The sequence below is a fragment of the Podarcis gaigeae genome, assembly GCF_964106915.1.
Source record: "Podarcis gaigeae genome assembly, chromosome: 5".
Lineage (NCBI taxonomy): Eukaryota > Metazoa > Chordata > Lepidosauria > Squamata > Lacertidae > Podarcis > Podarcis gaigeae.
Window position 1 is genome coordinate 52673765 of NC_139681.1, and position 21105 is coordinate 52694869.

Here is a 21105-nt window from a genome sequence, read left to right on the forward strand (position 1 = left end):
ATACAGTGGTACCTCGGGTTAAGTACTTAATTTGTTCCAGAGGTCCGTTCTTAACCTGAAACTGTTCTTAACCTGAAGCACCACTTTAGCTAATGGGGCCTCCTGCTGCCGCTGCACAATTTCTGTTCTCATCCTGAAGCAAAGTTCTTAACCCGAGGTACTATTTCTGGGTTAGCGGAGTCTGTAACCTGAAGCGTATGTAACCTGAAGCGTATGTAACCCGAGGTACCACTGTACAGGCATTCATCATGTGGGTGGATGTTGCGCTTATTCACCTGCAGCAATCTTTGCTAGCCATTGTGAGTTCCTTGATTCTGAAAAATAGATATCCAGTTCTAGTACATGGAATCAGCACTGCTGCTCACTTAAGCAGCAAGCAATAGCACACACAGTCTTCCCGCTAACAGATGCTGAGACCTAACTCACGTGACTTTCATTCTAGCAAATTCTCCATCATTTATGCTCGGTGTAACATATTCTTGTGCTAAGCCACCATATGGAAAACTGCATGCTAGAATTGCTATGGTATCAAAGAAGTAGGAACAGCTATGCTCTAGGGAAAAGAACTGCCCATTGACCAAATAGTGCTGTATTGTTTTTGAGTTTGGTGGAGGTACAATGCATGCCTGAGCTCCCTTCTAATTCCTGGATCCAGCACAGATTCAATTCCTGGAATAGCCAGGCTAGCTTCTCAGTGAGGTAATGGCCCTCTAAGCATAGGCCATTAAGGTAACAAAGGAAGTGGCTCTGTGCCTGACGACAAATGGGTGGGAGCCCCTCAAGTTGCTGGTAGTTAGAAAGAGAAAGGCCAGAGATGAGAGTTGGTGTGCGAGGTAGAAGCTTGAAGCAAGGCTGCAGAGACAGAGCCATGCCTGACTATTTCTAGAATCCAAGCCTATGGCTATGGGCGAAACAAGACCTTCTTGGCATGTTAATGCTGTGAGCCCCTTCTAGGCTTAAGTTGTATTTATGTGCAAATAAACCATATATCATAAGGACACCACAGTCTCCACTGGCCTTTCTTCTGAAGGAAACCGAACTCTGGAACCCCTGGAATTCACACCACTCAGAGCCTGGGGTGGTGTGTAACAGTATGGTACTTTTTAAAAACATCACCACCATGAGAGTGAAGCCAGCAGTCTTCTGCTAAGAGTGCTCCCAGAATCCCAAGAATGATTTAGCTCCTTAATGCAGACAGCCATGAAGTGAGGACTTCCTTGTCTTTCGACTAACACTTTGAAGCAAACAGTGGACTTCCTTCTAGCGCTCTCAAACTTCGTTTGAGATACACTTATTTGAACAATGTGCACACAGCTGGTAAAAATCACCATTGGTATTCTCAGCTGCCACAGAAACCAAATGTAAGCCAGGAGAAATTTATTTGTCATGTGAAACAAGGCAGCAGGCAAAGCAAGCATCTCTTCGTAGCAGTAAAGGACCATGGGGGTGATCAGCAGCAGCTGATGTTGGGTTGAGTATTATAAAAGAACTGCGCGAATTCCAAGAAAGAGGAGTAAATGGCAAAGGATAGCTGCAAAGAAGAGAGAAATAGGAAGAATGTGAGGAGCAATAATAATAATAATAATAATAATAATAATAATTTATTTGTACCCCGCCCATCTGGCTGCGTTTTCCCAGCCACTCTGGGCGGCTTCCATAGAAACCAAAAAAACACTAAAATATCACACATTAAAAACTTCCCTGAACAGGGCTGCCTTAAGATGTCTTCTGAATGTCAGATAGTTGTTTATCGCTTTGACATCTGATGGGAGGGCGTTCCACAGGGCGGGCGCCACTACCGAGGAGGCCCTCTGCCTGGTTCCCTGTAGCTTTGCTTCTCGCAATGAGGGAACTGCCAGAAGGCCCTCGTTGCTGGACCTCAGCGTCCGGGCAGAACGATGGGCGTGGAGACGCTCCTTCAGATATACTGGACCAAGGCTGTTTAGGGCTTTAAAGGTCAGCACCAACACTTTGAATTGTGCCCGGAAACGTACTGGGAGCCACAGGTCTTTCAAGACCGGTGTTATGTGGTCTCTGCGGCCGCTCCCAGTCACCAGTCTAGCGGCCGCGTTCTGGATTAGTTGTAGTTTCTGGGTCACCTTCAAAGGTAGCCCCACGTAGAGCGCATTGCAGTAATCCAAGCGGGAGATAACCAGAGCATGCACCACTCTGGTGAGGCAGTCCGCGGGCAGATAGGGTCTCAGCCTGCGTACCAGATGGAGCTGGTAAACAGCTGCCCTGGACACAGATTTGACCTGTGCCTCCATGGACAGCTGTGAGTCCAAAATGACTCCCAGGCTGCACACCTGGTCCTTCAGGGACACAGTTACCCCATTTAGGACCAGGGAATCCTCCACACCTGCCTGCCTCCTGTCCCCCAAAAACGGTACTTCTGTCTTGTCAGGATTCAACCTCAATCTGTTAGCCACCATCCAACCTCCAACCGCATCCAGGCACTCACACAGGACCTTCACTTCCTTCACTGGTTCTGATTTGAAAGAGAGGTAGAGCTCGGTATCATCCGCATACTGATGAACACCCAGCCCACATCCCCTGATGATCTCTCCCAGCGGCTTCATGTAGATGTTGAAAAGCATGGGGGAGAGGACAGAACCCTGAGGCACCCCACAAGTGAGAGCCCAGGGGTCTGAACACTCATCCCCCCCCCCACTTTCTGAACACGGCCCAGGAGGAAGGAGCGGAACCACTGTAGGACAGTGCCCCCAGCTCCCAGCCCCTCAAGACGGTCCAGAAGGATGTTATGGTCGATGGTATCAAACGCCGCTGAGAGATCCAGCAGAACTAGGAAACAGCTCTCACCTTTGTCCCTAGCCCACTGGAGATCATCAACCAGTGCAACCAAGGCAGTTTCAGTCCCATGATGAGGCCTGAATCCCAACTGGACGGGATCCAAATGGTCCGCTTCTTCCAGGCATGCCTGGAGTTGTTCAGCAACCACTCGCTTAATCACCTTGCCCAAGAATGGTAGTCTCGCTCAGTGAATTTCTGTTACATTGTCCTGTTTGAGATTTTATATAGCCACAGTTTTTACACCATTTAAAAAGGCCCAACCCATATTTATCATTCCATCTTTCCACGGGGATTAAGTTATATGCTGAGTTGAATTTTATGCAGAGCCTTGTGGTGGATATATGCATTGTGGTGGAACTGTTCCAGATGAGGAACATCCTGGAATCTGCCTGGGTTGGCCATCTGCCATGATCAGGAATGTTTTAGTTAGGATGCAGGCTGTGCTGTGCAGTTGTATAGCCCATTCCCCACACAATGCCGGTAAGACCACAAGTGGAGCTGGATGCCCATTAATTTCGATGGGTTTGCTGTGTGTAAAACTCAGTTGAATACCACCCTGTATGTATTAAGCCAAAAAGTTAGTGATTCTGGGTGAATTTGGAACTTTTCTTACTTCATATTTTTCTTGCTGTCACCTTTTTTTACCTCAAGGGCTGCAGTCCCATGGGGGAGGGGAGGAGCACATTTCAGGGGCTTTGCGCCAGTAATGAGTGGAGCCAAAAGCAAAAGCAGGCAGAGCAATGGATGTGATTCTTAGAATCATAGAATCATAGAGTTGGAAGAGACCGCAAGGGCCATCGAGTCCAACCCCCTGCCAAGCAGGAAACACCATTGGAGCACTCCTGACATATGGTTGTCAAGCCTCTGCTTAAAGACCTCCAAAGAAGGAGACTCCACCACACTCCTTGGCAGCAAATTCCACTGTCGAACAGCTCTTACTGTCAGGAAGTTTTTCCTAATGTTTAGGTGGAATCTTTTTTCTTGTAGTTTGGAACCATTGCTCCGTGTCCGCTTCTCTGGAGCAGCAGAAAACAACCTTTCTCCCTCCTCTATGTGACATCCTTTTATATATTTGAACATGGCTATCATATCACCCCTCTTCTCCAGGCTAAACATGCCCAGCTCCCTTAGCCGTTCCTCATAAGGCATCGTTTCCAGGCCTTTGACCATTTTGGTTGCCCTCCTCTGGACACCTTCCAGTTGGTCAGTGTCCTTCTTGAACTGTGGTGCCCAGAACTGGACACAGTACTCCAGGTGAGGTCTGACCAGAGCAGAATACAGTGCCACTATTACTTCCCTTGATCTAGATGCTATACTCCTATTGATGTAGCCCAGAATTGCATTGGCTTTTTTAGCTTCTTATCATTGTCTAGCAGGCTACATTCCAGTCATGCAAAAATTAGTCACCTCTCTCCATCCTCCAGACAGGCAAGCAAGAAATAGGCATTATCTATACCCTCCAACATGTTGAGACTGAAAACTGGGGTGTGCATGTTCCCTGATATGCTTCTGTGTGAGTCTTGTGACCTGTGTGACAGCGTGGAGGCAAAAAAACCTGAGCACTTTGGGGTTCCGTGCTTTCACGTGAGGTCCGATCTCACATTTTCGGGGACTCTGTGATCTTGTGAGAGAGCATGGCACCCAAAAATGAGATGTCCCAGTTCAATTGGGGCAGTTGAGAGGTGTGCATTATCACAGTTCAAGGACATATTCCAGTTAGGGAAAAACACTTGGAAAGGATGTGCAGCAGGGCCGGGGGGTTGTGGCCTTGGGACAATTTTAAGGGCCAGATAAAGCTGCCTAGTGGCTGCAGAGTAGTGGCCCGTGAAATATGTGGCCTGGTGAGGGGAATGGGCCTATGAAGAGTCCCAGTGATAAAATAATGGGTCGGGGGGGCTGCATTTGGCCCCCAGGCCTAAGGTCCCCCACCACTATTGTAATTGATTGTTTTTATATTAGCTTTTTCTACATTTATGATGTTTACATTTGTGGTGTTTATAAGCTACCTTGATTTATCTTTTTATCATTTTATTTCTGAATTTAAAAAGTTTAGAAATTGATACATACTTTCCCGATTCATATTCATTTCACATTCTACTTCCGCACCAGCCCTCCATGGTATCACTCATAATTTCTGATATTGATTTACATTGATTTCCTTGTTTATCATAAACAAGGACATGGCAGCAAATTCTGTCCAGGAAAGCAATTAATCTAATACTATTATAGTTCTGACATCCTTCAACTATAATAAAGTTTATCATACGGCATTTGCATTAGTGCTGATAAATTTCCATTGACTAACATGCTAGATAGTTTAATATTTGTAATTTTTACCTGAAAAGTTGTAATTCCTGGTTAATCCTCTATCTGTGAGAAATAAGAAAAGTTAGAATGCTCACAGGAAAAGACTTATAAGTAAAAAGATAAATCAATGCAATAATGTGATTAATATTACACTGCCACTAACTACATGCTAAAGTAATGATCCATTTAGCAAGATGGAATAGCTTGATTTTATTACTTCCTTATGTCCTTTAAAATGTTTATATCTTGCATTATCCTTTAATCTATCGGTGTCTGAAAGTGGGCCCTCCAAACAGGCCCCCTATCTGTGGACGTGTTCTCCTATTTCTATGTTAAAATAATAAAGTGATCTGGAATAGGGTCTAAACGCAAGGCCATTTCAGCTCAACAAAACACTGGGCAATGCAAAACTATAAATAGAAAGTGTGCCCTGCAACATGTGTAGGTTCCTTAAAAACTTGGAGACTACAAAGTCTTGAGGCACACCAGGAGTTACAGAAATCTCAGAGTTAGCCTCCACCCCTACTGTTGCTGAAAGGACCACAGCTCAGAGGTAAAGCATCTGTTTTGAATGCCAAAGGTCCAGCATCTCCACGTAGAACTCAGAGACCTGCTGTCAGTTACTGTAGACAGTTCTGAGTTAGATGAATCACTGCTCTGACACAGGTATAAGGAGCTACTGTACCTATGTTGTTATATGTTCCGTGCACCTCATATGGCTGCTTTGGAACACCCTTTTTTTGTAAATGACTCTACTGAATTTCTTCTGGACTGATTAATGAGACAAAGAAAGCTACAAATCCACAGTTATCCTTGGCCACAATTTCTCGCATAATCCCTGGTTGGTTTCTTGCATAATACCTGGTTGGAAATAACATACCAGAACATGCCCAGAAGTATCGTTTCCAACTAAGGATAAAACCTGCAAGGTATTGCCTGTGTTTAGTAACACCTCTCCTCCCACTTTTGCAAATTTAATACGGTGTCGGATTTAGGGTGGTTCAGGCAGCTCCCCTATACAGGGCGCTGAGCTGAGAGGGCCCATAATTGAGAAGAACCATCATTGAGAAGATTCATTTGGGGGCACCAGATTTTGGCGTTGCTCAGGGTGCCAGTCTATCAAAGATAACCAAAGTCCACCCCCGATTAATATATATTTGCTTTTGCCTTGGCAAGGGAGTAATGTTTAGTGGAAGGGGACAAACTTCATTTGGAGCAGGACTCCTAAGAGTTCTGGGTCCAACCAGTGGCGTAGCAAAGTCAGATGGTACCCGGCATGGAAAATGTCACACCCACACCCACATTGAAATCTAGTTGGACTCCCAAGAGACTGTGATCTACTCACAGCTGTGATCTACCCATTGTCATTGCCAGCTTTTTTTAGGGAAGGATTGAGCAAAGTTGAGCAAAGTTGTTGAGCTTTTTCTAGGGGAGGATTGGCCAAAGTTGTTGAGCATCTTTTGGAGAGGGTTAACAAAAGTTGTTGAGCTTTCTGTGGGGTTACAGGGTTTGGGTCCTGAGTTGAGGGAGCTTCTATCCTTCCCTGCAACCTCTGCTTGTTTGCTCCTTCCCATCCTCTCCTTGCCTGCCTGCCTGCCTCCTCCAGCAGCCCAGGAGAGACAGACTTTCAAAACAGCAAAGCAGTGCAGCTCCCCTCCTTCCCCTGACAGCTCGCGGTAGGCGGGAGTCACAGGTGGGCAACGTGTAGAATGTCACCCCCCTCAGTGATGACACCCAGGGTGATGTAGACCGCCCCCCACCTTGCTCTGCCCCTGAGTCCAACTTAAAAAGCGTTGATATTTCATCCCCATATTTGAAGAATTTCCCTAGTAATAGATGTGCCGTAATCAGAGATTAGGAGGATATTGGAAACCAGCCCACACCAGTTAATCTGAAACACCTGCATCAGAAATCAAACCCAGTAAGTTATTGCATTCCTACTGAAGAGGAAGGGCAGCATTAATCCTCCCTTTTGCAGGTAAAGAAAAAACTGTTTCACAATGTAGCACCCTAATTATAAATCAAAATATCCTTCTGCACTTACTGTTCACAGTGAGTTCAGCCATTAACACACCACCTGTTGGCTCCATTCGTTGTCTCCGATTTGTACATAACTTAAAAGGAACAAAGAAAACGATTTGCTTGATCAATATTTATTTCTAAAATATTTCATTTATATCCTGCCTTTCATCAAATCGATCCTGGGCCATGCAATCCTAATAAAATAGTCATTGAAATCACAACCTCAAACTCAGTTAAAATATAAATATAAAATATAAAAATATAAAAATAAAATATAAAACCCACCATTACAAAATACAGCAGCAGACTACACCCAGATATGATAGTCCCAAAGAAGAAAAGGTAGACAATGTGTATGTCCATAGAACTGAACACATACTTAACAAAGGAACATTTTTTCTTCCTCTAAACCTAATAAACCTTATCAGTGTGTTAGCATCTTTGTGGCTCTCTAGGCATAGGGGAACGATAACGCTAGGCTTTGTTTATTCAGAAGTAACAGAGCAATCCAGTGGGGTGGAGTGGAGCAGCATGGCCAGGGCTGCATCCAAAGTCCTGCTGCCCATATCAGCAAGGCTGGAAAATGCAGAGAGTTGCAAAACCCAGCTCTGTGCTATTGCTCCATGTTATGCAGCCTGAACTGTGCCCAGTGCCTTCAAATGAAGACAGCAGGGTGGCCTGGAGTCCAAGGGAACATGGGCCAGCTTATTTTCCACGCCCAAACCTATTTGCAGCTTTTTGTAGGCTATTGCCAATGGGAGTCCCACAGATGGTACTTCCACCTGCCTATATTTTCAGTAGATGGAACTGGGAGTTCCATGCCAGCATGATGTCGGCATCATACCATGGGCTGAGGCCAGTAGAGTTGTTTTGGGCAGGACGGAGGAAGACCTCTCAACCAGCCTCTTGTTAGTGCAGCAAATCAGGGGGTTGGAATTGTGGTCCAAGCCCCATGGTGTTCCATAGAGCTCACTTCCAGGAAAATGTACAGAGGTTTTGTGATGGCCTGGGTGATGGGAAGTTTTGCTTCTGCACATGACTTTGGCAAAACCGTTCTAAGCTGAGACATTCCTTCCTCACCCTAGAATGTTCAGTTCACATTGAGTTCATGAAAACATTGTACCCTGACCTGTTCTTAAAGCATGGATGACCACATCTACGGATGAATGCTATATCAATCACTAGTAATAGTTTAACAAGGAGGTTTTCACGCCTGTCCAATTCTGTGTTCCCTTTCCCAACCTTTAATCTATTCATGATTAATGCTTATATGTAACCTTTGCATTGTATTTATGTTAACCAATCAGCAACAAGCACATATGTGGCAATGCTGTAATATTCAATAAAAGGGACTCCCCGAGACGTGCTCGGGAGATGCCTCCCATATGACACTCGTCATTCGTCTGTCGTTTATTTCAACCCAACACCTGGGAATCCGATTCAGAGGCTGAACCGGAGGAATCCCAGCCTGCACAGGAGTCCCCGCCTCCAGGGCCGGCTGAACTGGGACAGGGCCTTGATTCGGAAGCACCAGCACCTGTGCCGGATCCTCAGGAGCAGGCACCAGGTGAATCCACTCTGGCTCTGGAGGTGGTTGAGGACTCAGTGCCTACAGGTGAGTCTCCCCTGGGTCCAGTAACCCTTTAGCCTCTCCTGAACTGCAGAGGCTCAGGGCAGAGAGGCGGAGGGAACTGGTTTCTCCCAGGAGGAGTGCTCGCCTTAAGGCCAGGAGAGGCAGGTCTCCTGGGGGCCGGGGCCGCCCCTGGCCTCAGAGAAGATAAAGGCCAGTCAGCCCGGTCCCAGGTTGCAGGAGCAACGTCGTTGAAGAGCTGTTTCGGCCAGCACCCAGTCAGGTTCCCCCAGAGTTCCTGTCCAGAAGCAAGAGTCACCATAGGGCTAAGGGTGGGATCCCCAGACCAGCAGTCTCATTTGCCTCATTTCATTTCAGTTTTGTCAAAAAAGATCAACTGGTCAAAACAGGGTTTAAACATGCAGCGCTGAGGGGGACATATGACTCAAGCTGAAGGTGAATAGTTCCTAAGAACAAAGCACTGCAGGGTACTTAATGGAACATCAGAGGATTTCTCCCTGCGTGGTTTATTCAAATTCACTGTAATCAAAGAAAATAGCATCCAATTATATTTTCTGGCCTGAGATAAACTGGTGATTTCTGGGCAATGTGTGGTGTCTTCATTCAGTTTCTACTGTCACGTGGTTTAACACTGAAGGCAGCCCTGTTTAGGGAAGTTTTTAGTGTTTGATGTTTTATCACCCAGCCACATGGGCGGGGTATAAATAATAAGTTATTATTTTTATTACTACATGTTTCATGCTCTAAATTCTCCCAAAGATGTGCTGCAACATGATACCTCCATCCATCACTTTTCCAGCAGGTTAGCCAGCTGCCAGATGGCAGCGTTAGCAATCAGACAAGATTTGGATGTTCTGCTTTTGTTTCAAGTTGACCCAAAACCAAGAATCAAAGAAAACTGTTGGCAGTTACAGAAGTTCCTTTCAGCTACCCAAAATCAAAAAGGTGTGTGCTGATTATCTGCTATTTAGCTACATGTATCCATGGGTATATGGAGGAATGAAGTTGCATATGCAGATATCGTAATGGCCAGGTATCAGCGGTGCCCCCACACAACACCTGTGTTTGCCGCCTCCCGCCTTTTGCCTTCCACTCTACATCATAGTTGCAGTGCCCAGTGTTACTGAACTGGTTGTGCTTCCCTAAATCCACCTCTGAAAGGAGCGCTGTGTAGGTTTGGAATCTAGAAACAATTTATCCACAAACAAACATTGTCCCGTGTGTTGCTCTAGTTCCTCCTAGTGAAGAACCATAGTTTTCTAATTTCCATTTATTGCAGTTGTCTTCCTCTAAGGCAGAGGTATAGAACTTATGGACGTCCAGATATTGTTAGACTGTAATTCCCATAATCCCCGAGGACTGGCAATACTGGCTGGGGCCGACGGGAGCTGGATGACCGTAGGGTTGGATTCAACGAAACTGATGTGCTAGCAGGACAATGAATCCTCTCTTTGGGAAGAACCCCAGAAGAGCATTGCACTGGGCAAACAAAAATGCTTGTGCTAATAGAATGATCATAGTAGTGCAATGTTGAATTCCTCCCAAAGGTTCTAAACCCCTGCCCTAAGGAGATCGGGGAAGCATGGTGATGTCTACTCTATATTACCTTTTCAAATAACACAGTCAAGTGGGCTAGGCAGAGAGACAGTGACTGTTTGGCCCAATGACCTTTAAGGCAGAGCAGGGGTTGGAACCATGGGATTGCGCCAAAATTTGCAGTCTACCCAATCCAGCAAAGTCTTAAGTTGTTTCTTGTAACAAAATGAGAAATGTCTTCTTTTTCTTTTTCAAAAGGTTCAATCAAAATTCCTTCTCACTGCTTTAATAGGTCCTCGGGAACGTGCAGGGTTTCGTTTTTTTGCAGGCTAGACTTCATTCTTAATTGCTACACACAGAAAACTTACCACAGGGCACGATAACTTCTCACTGTCACATACATGCGTCTCACAGTGCAGCCACACCTTGGAGAGTTTGGGAATATTCCGGAACCGAAATGCATTAAACTGGAAGGTCGCTCGGCTGTCTTTCCCATTTTCATGCACTATGATGGTGTCATCTGTGGGGCACCTGAGCCACATGATAACAGGCACTCTTAGAATGAGAAGAACAATAAGGCACTCCTTTTCTTCTCTTATCTCTAATACTATTACTGTATTTTTTTGCGGCTATTGCAAGAACATCGCATGGTTTCTGTGACAAACTGAGTACCTCTGAATGTTAGATTCAGTTGTGTAAAAAGAAGCTGTGATTGGACAAAAATCAGAGAGTGAAATGTCTGTCCTATATATTTCTGGTCGATTGAAAACAGTAGTAATGTTGCAGAGAACAGGGTAGCCAAAATAGTGTCCTTGTCCTATAAATGTTGTTGGTCTGCAACTCCCATCATCTTTGAACAATGTCTGTGTTGACTGGAGCTGATGGGAATGGTAGTCCAACATCTGGAGAGCATCAACTTGGCCACCACTTGGTGTAAAAAAATCACCACTACATGAAGTGAAACCTTGGATCAAAACCCCTAACGATTTGCTCAGACCACATCATATACTGATCACACAGGCAAACACTATATCACATGTACTATTATTTATATATTACCTGCCCTTCACCCTAAGGTCCAAGGGTGGGTTACAACATTAAAACACAATATTATTATTATTTTTAAAACAACCTACAATGATAACAATAAGGTGGGTCCTTAAAACATGCACCTCAAATGTCAAAAGTCAGAGGTATGTCTTCAGCATTCTCCAGAAACTGGATAATAAAACTGCCAGCTGTGCTTCTGTGGGGAAGACGTTCCACAACTTAGGGGCCACCACAGACAATGCCCTCTCCCGGGCTGCCATCCCTCAACCCTCTGAGAAACTACCAAGAGATCTTCGATCTCAGCACCCAAGAGTGAAGGAGGTGGTCTTTCATATATTTGGGGCCTGAGTTGTATAATATTACTAGAAAAGTACTTCAGGTGACACTATGCCTAGCCTAAATTTTATTCTATTAACTTCAGGATGGCATTGGTTTCTTAAGTTATGCTTACCCACAACAGTTCCATTTCATGTGAGTAATGTATATGTTGACCTTCTCACAAATTTACCTACCCCTTAGTTATCAGAGGCCACTGGACTGGAAAGAAATATTCTGATGAGGGGGTTGCCCAACAGTTAGTCAGAACTACTTTAAATCTGAGGAGACAAAGAGATGTGAGTACCAGACGAGTGAAAATTTCAATGATAATTTCACATTTGTGTTGATGGATGAAAAGTTGCACCTGCTACTTAAGCCCTTTGCTTCTACGCCAGCAAATATGTCTGAACCAATTTCTGAAGTTTCAACTACGAAGGGGGCTTCCTTCTTGACTGTAAACTTGGCATTCTGAGAGGGAAAATGGAGGAATGGGTTAGTAATGCAAAGGAGGAACAGCAAAAGCTTAACAATTAGATATAATGTCAGCAAAGATACTCTGTCATCAGCAATTTCCACTTCGTTTCCCCTTATGCCATTTTTGTATCTGTGTTTCGTTTCTTTTTCTTAATATTCTTATGATGTTTGCCCTAAATTGGCTCAACAACAGGATGCCTTGAAGTCGAGTGTGTAATGCTTCGATGAAAGCTCAAGAAATGTGGCTTAGAAGGAACTATGCAAATCACTGAACAGCCACATATAAAGGACAGCAACAAGCTTATCAGTATCAGAGGGGGGGAAACCATTTATAGGCAACATCCAACTACCAGTTTGCCATAGCCAGCCATGCAGTGCTGAATGAGGAAAGCCACACATTTCTCTGGTGAGCAAAGCACAAGATTAATTGTCCATGAAGCATCAAATCACACAATGTCTTCTCAAATTCCAATGCTAAAACTGCTGGGTGAAATGACTCAAGTACAAAATTGATTCAGGGATATATATCACATAACACACACCCAACCTGGCTGGTGCATGCTATGCAAGATATTTGTGATGTGGAAAATTGTCAGAAAGAAAGGTAGTGAAATGACTTTGCAAGTGAATCCCCTCCCCCTCCCGGTTTTCTCTCATGATAATTAATTGAATTAGGAATAGAAGAAGCTGCCTTATACCAAGTTGGACCATTGAGCTCAGTATTGTGGACAGTTTGCAGGCAAAGTATGTGTTCTGACCCTGAGCTACGTTAGTTATTTCAGTGCTCAAAAAGGCTCAATCGGTCAGTGTCAAACCACTTGTTGGATTCCAGCCTATTCTTAATAGTATAACAGAAGAGTAGTAAAAACTCGGGCACAACAAATTTTATTCTGAAAAAAAGAAGTTGATAAATAACCAAGCCACATAAGGTGGTGAAATGTACATAAATACATAAGAACACAAAGTAAGCCTGGATAACCAGGCTAATGGCCCATCTAGTCCAGCCTCCACAGTGGCCAGCCACAAATACAACAGCATTCTCCTTTCCTGTTTAGCACATTTCATCCCCAAGCCACAGCTAGTTAAGTAACTGTTATAGACAATTTTCCAACAGTCTTTTATTCTAGGTGTGCTGAAACAAGGAATATAAACACCAAACACAGTGCAGTTTCAGTGACATTCTATTACTTTAGGGTCATGGGAAAACGTCAGTCACCTGACCCCATGGAGAGAATCTCTGCTAGAGTATCTTGAGGTCTGGCCTCTTCAGTTATTCATGGCAAAATCTGGGCCACCCTCTGTCTGAAATTTGACAGAAAGAGATTTGGAGTTGATTTCTATTCAAGCACTGAGTGTGCTCACACATACTGTACCAAAATACTGAAAGGGGGTTAGAACTTTCAGTTAAAAGCCTTATAACCTGGAACAAACACGAGAAACCAAACACAAAGCGGAATAAAGATCCCAAGAGAACAATAAGCATCTTCTCGATTCAGAGGATAGCTAGGCAAATTTCAGGGGGAATGAAAGGAACTTCTATGCGTAGTGAGACCTAAAAGACAAGATAGTCATTGCCCTTTGTTTGCGGTTTTCGGGAGGGTTTAATGGCGTCAGTTACAGCACTAGTGCAGAATGCTGAGAGTACAGTGCTTGGACCGCAGTTTGGAACTGCAAATATATAAAGATGATGTAGAAAGCAGTCTGCATAGTACATTGTTACATGATCAGTTTAGTAAACAATCGGATCCTAAGGGCATGTTTGGTGTAATGTAGGGAAGAATCTCAATGCTGGGTTCATTTGCTACAAAATTTGAATTAACATAATTCAAGTGCATAGAATAATTGAGTGGTACCAGACCAGCCTATAATACAGCAGATGTTTACATAAGTAATGAATTGTTCTGCTGCAAGACATATGCTCACCATGCCAGCCAAGGGGCCCATAAATTAAAAATCTTAAAACCTACATGGTTACAGTCAAATTGTGGCTCTGGCATCTGGTGCAAAAACTAAGTGAGTTGATACATGCATGCCCATTATCACCCAGTGACTACAGCATCAAGCGATGATTTATATAAGTGGAACTTCTTGTCACACAATGAATAGTTCAGAGCCCACACCACACTACCAGAAACACAATGCAGAGCTGCCATTCTGTGAATGGGAGAAATTCTTCCATTTGCAGAATGAGTTTGGATCTAGGTGAAGCTCCAATGACTGGAAGTGGAGAAGAGGTGAGTTTCACCATTTCTCCCTACATCCCCCAGGCCATCTCTTACGCATTCTAAAGGGACTCCAAACTGCCAAGTCCTGAAATCATGCCATTCCACAAGCAGAACTCCATTGAATTCTTGGTTTAACCCAAATATTTTTGAATGCAAGCTGTTCATAATATTGAATAAGAAATGCTTAAGTGATGACTGCACATGCACATATCTTATTATACAGACTAATAGGAAACCCTTATGCATACTAATAGCAAAATACATTTTTTGAATGCCACATAGCCGAAACAGCATTAACCACACACCAGTGAGAAGGTATCCACAGGCTTGGAGGAAGCACAAGAAATAATAATAATGGTTTAGGGGGAAACTAAGGGATGGAAAGTCCAGTGAGGATGAGCATGTTTAAGGCCATGGAATGCTGGAGAGAGTAAAAAAAAAAAAAAAAAGGAAAATGTGGGAGGAAGGGGAATGGAATGGAAGAATGCATGACTGGATTGATGTCAAAATTTTGCTGCAATCTCAGTTGTTTGAAACCTAAAAACCACTATTACGGCTCGCTAGTTTGTGTAGCCTATGGTACCCCCAAAGAGTAACAGAATGTCTACAATCAAATTTTTCATTTACATTTGGTAAAATGGAGGCAGTCTCCTATACATTTGCATATTTTTGGCCTCTTCACTTCACCATTGCACCATCGAAAAATTTACAGTGGAAATCAGCAGACAGACACAGAGGGTACTTACAGTATAGAAGTTGAGGGACAGCTGGCTTTCAAATGAACCGGAGCTGCCATTCTTCACATGAATAGTTGCCACTCTAAAAGAGGCAGGAAATGTCACATGACTGAATCATACACTGTTGAATGCAGAGTGAGGCATATGCTAGAAGACGAAGGCCAATTGAATCGAGGCAGAGTTACCTTTGGTCAAAGGCAGCGTGGTTCACCAGATAGTTTGCATGGTATGTGCATGTAAATGAGTAGTTTACAGGCTGGCTCTTCACAATCACAGAGGTGTCATTGGAGACGATGGAGTTATAGAAATGATAGATGGGGCTTTTGAACTGCAACCATGAAAAGATCAAGAGGTAAACGGTGACACTGCATATGCCATTTTTGTTTTACACGGTCATGTCAAGAGTTCACTTCTACATTATCTCAAATTTCCGAAAGAGAGAACACTGTGACTGGTCTGGTGAAATAAACTTTTGCCAGCAAAAAGTCATGGCCTGTAAATAAGTTGGTTATTAAAGTCCGTGGGTTGTTTTTTTTTTTTTGCTCCAAACTTCATATTTTTAGATTACACCTCTGTAATCTAGAGTCCCTCAGCAATTTGCAGTGCTTTATTTTATTTTTTAAAATGTCTTGTAGTTATTAGATGTATTAGACATAAACATACACCCAAATATCCATTCAATTCTTCCCCACATGTACAAGGGAATGTGTGAAGTAGGAGCTCATCTGCAGTGCTAGCCCTAGGTATACACATATTTAGTACAGGGTCTGCATAGGGGTGTGTGGCATGGTACCCATGATTGCACATGTGCCGCAACTGTGAAAATCTCCCTAGTGCACAGAGCTGTATAGATGTCATTTTAAACGCCTGTACATTGAATGGATAGGGCCAGCAGTGTGTGTTCCATCAGGGTGAAGCTGTCAGGGATCAAATATAAATTTTAACAATGGATCTATATAAAACAATGTTGAAAAGGTATAAGAGATATTGTGAATCTATTGTTTTTCAAATTATAAATTAAAAAGTTATTGTAAAACTGGTGAAAGTCTCAGGAAAGGCAGGAACAGCTTCAGACATTTATTGGACACAGTCACCATCCAACTCGGGGAAGCATTTATACTTTGGCTACTTACATCAGATTGAGTTCCACAGTATGACTTATTTTTGGGTGACAAATCTGGGATTGTAAACTGGTAATACCCCGACTCATGGACCCCGTTGTAGCAAATTCCTCCAAGAGCCAGTTGATTAACTTCCCACCCATAAGGACATTCGGGGATTCTTGCGATTATGGTTTTAGGATAACAGTACACCAAAATGGCATCTAGAAGTAAAAAAAAGGGGGGAGCACTACTAGAGCATGGTTAAATGATTACAAAATGCGCCTCTATCATTATTTTGCAAATGCCAGCCTGACCTCATCAGTGAAAACACAAGTTCCAAGGTTTAGCTCTGGTAAGCCTGGACTCAAATCAAGTTTTCAGCTTGGCAACTAGTTGTTTCTCCAGACGTTCAAACTACATTCAATAAATGCATGTGGTAGGAGGCAGCAGCCTGCAACCCCAATGTACACATGTTCATTAGGATGCCTGCAGGCTATTTCCATGCCACATCATGTTCAGATGGGTGAATCTGTCACTTTCAGTTTCTCTCAGTTTCTCATTTCCCGTCTTCAGTTTTACACATTTACACATCAGTTTGCAATTAAAGCAGTGCTTTTTTCTTCTTCTAAGAAGATGTTTAGGGGTACTGTCATTTCTCCACTCATAATGAAATACTGCCCCTCCACAGTGGCGTAACATGGGTTGTCAGCACCCGGGGCAAGGCAAGTAATTTGTGCCCCCTAACCCGTGGATTTGCGCCCCCTAACCCTAACCCCTAGATGTTGTGCAGCCGGCCCCCCTACACCCCCCACGCTACACCACTGCCCCTCCATGAGGCCAAACTTAGATTCACAAAATGTTTAGGGGTATGTGTCCCCCTGTGTCCCCCCAGAAAAAAACCCACTGAATTAAAGAGAGAGAGAATAATCAGCTGCTAACATTTCAGTTTAATTACAGGTACCCTGAACAGGGGCTAGGGGCAGTGATTCAGATAAGTTCTTTCCTTTATCTAGACAAAAGTACTATTGCAGGTCCTACTATGTGTGTGTGACACACTCCAAAGAAGCCGGCAGAGATATTGGACTCTTTCAGCTATTTCCCCGCAATCTCCAAATTACATTTTCAAAGCAAGAACAGGGATACTGTCTCACATTAACCCACCGTTTATGTAAGCAATAGGCCCTTGATTTGTGTTTCAGTGATGAGGTGACCAGTGCCGATGGAAAAGCCAAAGGATACATGGTCCAAACAATCTAATCATAATCTCGTGAGATATCACGGAGCACACAGCACATTCTCATCTTGCCTCAAGCGGTGAAACAAGGCTTGCCACCTCTGTGTTGTACCACCTGTTGCATGGCAATTTTTCACTAGGATTCTTGTCCTGGATTTGATACTGCACAAACAATATTATGCTAGGGCAACAGTCCTTGCACTGGCAGTCAGAGAACATTCAATCCAAGCCCATATATACATTGTCACAAACAGGTTGTAATGAATATCTGTGGATCTCTTGATAAATAAAACTAAGCAGTTTGAAGCGTATTTAATTGCAAGAGGTTAACATATCTGGAATAGTATGCAGCTATTTTACCTGCTTTGTTTGGACTGCAACGCGCTACAATGCCTCGAGCCAAGATGACCCACAGGAGAAAAGCCACCATCATCATCTTTCCAAAGATATGTAAATACTAAGAAAACCAGGACTTGATTTTCCGAAATGCTGCTGGATGCTGAGAAGGATTCACATGTATCAAACTTCTTTGAATTGCCTATGAATTACCAGAAGTGAGAAATGTAAACTCTTCTATCCAAAATGAGTTAAGTGCAATTCCCAACACAAACTATTAAAATCTACTGGATTTTGAATTTTTCCCTTCCATGTTCTTACAGTACAACCTTATCCCTATCAACTCAATAGATAGATCATATTGAGACCAATGAGTTTGAGGGTACTGGATTGCAACCTTTATCTTCTATCTAATAAAAAAATAATTACTAATGCCTTCTTTCATTTTATTTTTTAAAACAAATTTGTTGTTGTTTTTTTAAAAAAGAAGTAAAATGGGATCTGGAGGAGAAATACTAAATCTGACAGTGAATGGGACTGGAGAGAAAGCATACACTGGATAAAAGAAAAGATCTCATTAGAAGGCAAGAGAAAAGTCAAAGTAACAAAAATATTTTACACATTCATTGATTTGGCAGTTGTAATTTCTATTGTTAACTGGAGGATTTTGTGCCTTGTATCCAAACATTCTTTCACATGAGTGTAATTACTGCTCTTCTACCTCACAAATTATAATTATAATTTAAAACAATGTATTTTGAAGCTTAATATTTCTGTGAGATCACCTATTATAAAGCCAGCCATAATACATTACTCATAATGCTATTTATTTCAAATTTAAAAAATTAGGTCACTGATATTACACAAATCATACCCTGGACACTGAAAGCCATTTTAGCACTACTATTTTATCTTTTAACATTGTAATCCATCTAGGCATCTATCTGATGTTTTCAAATCTCTCTCATAATTTATTTCAAAATCTATTACACAATATTTTCAGACACACATTTTAGTATTAGTATTAGTACTAGTATTAATTTTCTGTTTCAATCACCTAATTATGTCCAGGAAAATGTTTAGAGCATCATACGTACAGCATTGGAACAAGGTTGTAGATCAAGCTGTTCATTATCTCTGTTTAAAATGAAAGAGGGTATATTTGCTTTTCCCAAGGTGTTCTTTCAAACAGCACCAGCTGGCATTATCTTTGCTTTATATAGGCCATCTTGTAAAAGGAGCCCCTGCATATTCAGCCTTGATTAGCCCTTGTGGGGAAACAGGGTTGGATGGATAACAGGTTAGATCACTCTCTTTTCCAATACAAGCGGTCCAGATTTTTCAGTATTCAGTATTTTACTGTCAAGTTGTGTCATATACAGGACTCTTTACCAAAGTATGACTCATTTTTAAATGACTAAAGAGAAATCTGTTTATTGCAACTGACATGGTTTTACAAAAATGTGTATATTTTTTCAGGCAGTGTTTAAAGAAAATTGCAACTAGCACAGATCTAGTTTTATCAACTGAGCTATTAACATGTGTGTTTTATACTATAAGCACCTGGTTGATCCAGACCTATAAAGGACTTTAAAACAATCTGAAAGTCTTCTGTAGTCATGTCCAACTAAGTCTTCAGAGTAAACCCACAGAAATCCAATTAAGTCAATTGGTTTAAATGGGTCTACTCTAAGTATCTTAGTTGGATATCGCCCCTAATGTTTGTGGTAAGTCTAAGTGTTTTTCTTTTTTAAGAGATGCCTGAAATCTCACCAAGAGATAATCTTGACAGAGCAGTTTTTAAATCAAAATGCACCACTTTCTTTGAGATAATAAACTACTTTGATTTTATAATTGTCAGAGGAAATAAAATTCCCAAAGTTTCATTACAAGTAAGTAGTTTTAAGTACACAATCCCCTCTTGGGCAAAAGGCACTAATCAGAGCAATTTCTGCTACACTGAAGAGTTGTCTGTAGATGTTTTTATTTGCATAAGAAACAAGAACTGCACAAAACTTACTTAGGTGAAACAACATTTGATATCTGCACTGATAAAAGGTGAGGGCTCAGGGGAGGTTTGTATTTCTCTGAGTAGTTGCAAATAAAAAAAACAGAGCATTCACTAAATAGCAAATTATACTGTGGATGCTAATTACCCGCCCCAAGAGCCCCCTTTAGATTAAGCAGATTGCAAAAACCTTAACTATTTGAGTATCTCTAGAATGATCTACAAAAAGTGAATAAATGGCTTCTTGTGATCTTCGCTTCAAAATGCTGTTTAAGAAATAGCTTTTCAATTTCTCCTTGTTGTCTCGGCTGTTACTTAGAATGTTTGCTGTTTACCTGTTGTAAGGTGGAGACCTGTTCATGCAAAAAGTGGCACTTTGCGAGATAATATAATCAGTGTTTTACAGCAAGAAAACGGCTCTTCTTACAGAAAACACACTCGTGTTGGAGCAATCTAGCAACAAAATATCTTACAGTGTTCTTCTAATGACTTTACACTATGTTTTTCTAGTTGTTTTGAAGCTCTGTTTGTATTGTGTGGAAACCAAGACAGGGTTGTAGATTGCTGATCCAGTTAAATGGGCAGTGGGCTGCAATGTGGGTTTACCTATAATACTGTAGTCCCCATATGAACTGCAGTGTGCACATTGTTTCAAGCAGTTTCCACTAGGTGGCCGCATCATTGCTTAGCTGTTTGTTTATTAATATACATGGCTCTTTGCAGAGCAGAAGAGGACAGCTTATGTCACAGTGGTGTCCAAACATTTTTCAAAGAGGGCCAGATTTGATGAAGTGAAGGGCCGTGAGGGCCGACCAAAGGAACAACCAAAGTTGTTGAGCTTTCCTTAAGATTGAAGTTGTTGAGTTTTTTTAGGATTTAAGTTGTTGAGGGTTTTTTTTAGGATTTTACCCCAGGAAATAAACTGCCACAGGGGCCGGATTAAACCAACCAATGGGCCAGATTAGGCCTTCGAAACAAACTTTGGACATGCCTGGTTTAGGATTACCACTTTGCTCATGTCATGAATTTTGTGCCAAATCGGCTCACCAGTTCCTTGTCTGCTACCCATTCTGGATTTTGTAATTTCATTCACGGAATGGCGATCAGGTGAGAAAGGTTGTCTGAAGTGGGTCAACAAATGAGTCTTTCCCACTTATCCCAGATGTACAGGAAGGCTGGTTCTGGTTACTCACAGGTGAGGAGGAAATGTACTTTGTACTTTGCACATGCTCAGTGTCTCTTTCATCTTATATTTATTTCTTCTCATATCTCAGGGAAAAGATCTGATCTTCTAGGGTGATGCCATATTCCAATTTTGTCCTGGCAATGCAGTTGTTGTTGTTGTTGTTGTGT

The 21105-nt window shown here is 42.5% G+C and overlaps 1 protein-coding gene across 2 annotated transcripts in view; it reads right to left on the reverse strand.

The window, feature by feature from the left end:
- Positions 1–1362: 1362 nt before the first annotated feature.
- TECTB (tectorin beta) overlaps positions 1363–21105 on the reverse strand; it is a 36118-nt gene continuing 16375 nt past the window's right edge. The window contains exons 2-12 of one of the 2 annotated variants that reach the window (XM_083741489.1): positions 18842–19012; positions 17769–17946; positions 16205–16395; positions 15257–15399; positions 15081–15153; positions 12000–12103; positions 11830–11913; positions 10636–10798; positions 7163–7232; positions 5149–5181; positions 1363–1531 (exon numbers count right to left, since the gene is read on the reverse strand). In XM_083741489.1, coding sequence (XP_083597615.1) covers positions 1479–1531; positions 5149–5181; positions 7163–7232; positions 10636–10798; positions 11830–11913; positions 12000–12103; positions 15081–15153; positions 15257–15399; positions 16205–16395; positions 17769–17844 — 990 coding nt within the window. In that variant the 5' untranslated portion in view covers positions 17845–17946; positions 18842–19012 and the 3' untranslated portion in view covers positions 1363–1478. Of the gene's footprint in view, positions 1532–5148; positions 5182–7158; positions 7233–10635; positions 10799–11829; positions 11914–11999; positions 12104–15080; positions 15154–15256; positions 15400–16204; positions 16396–17768; positions 17947–18841; positions 19013–21105 lie in introns of both variants that reach the window. The other variant, XM_083741488.1, reaches the window with a different exon arrangement.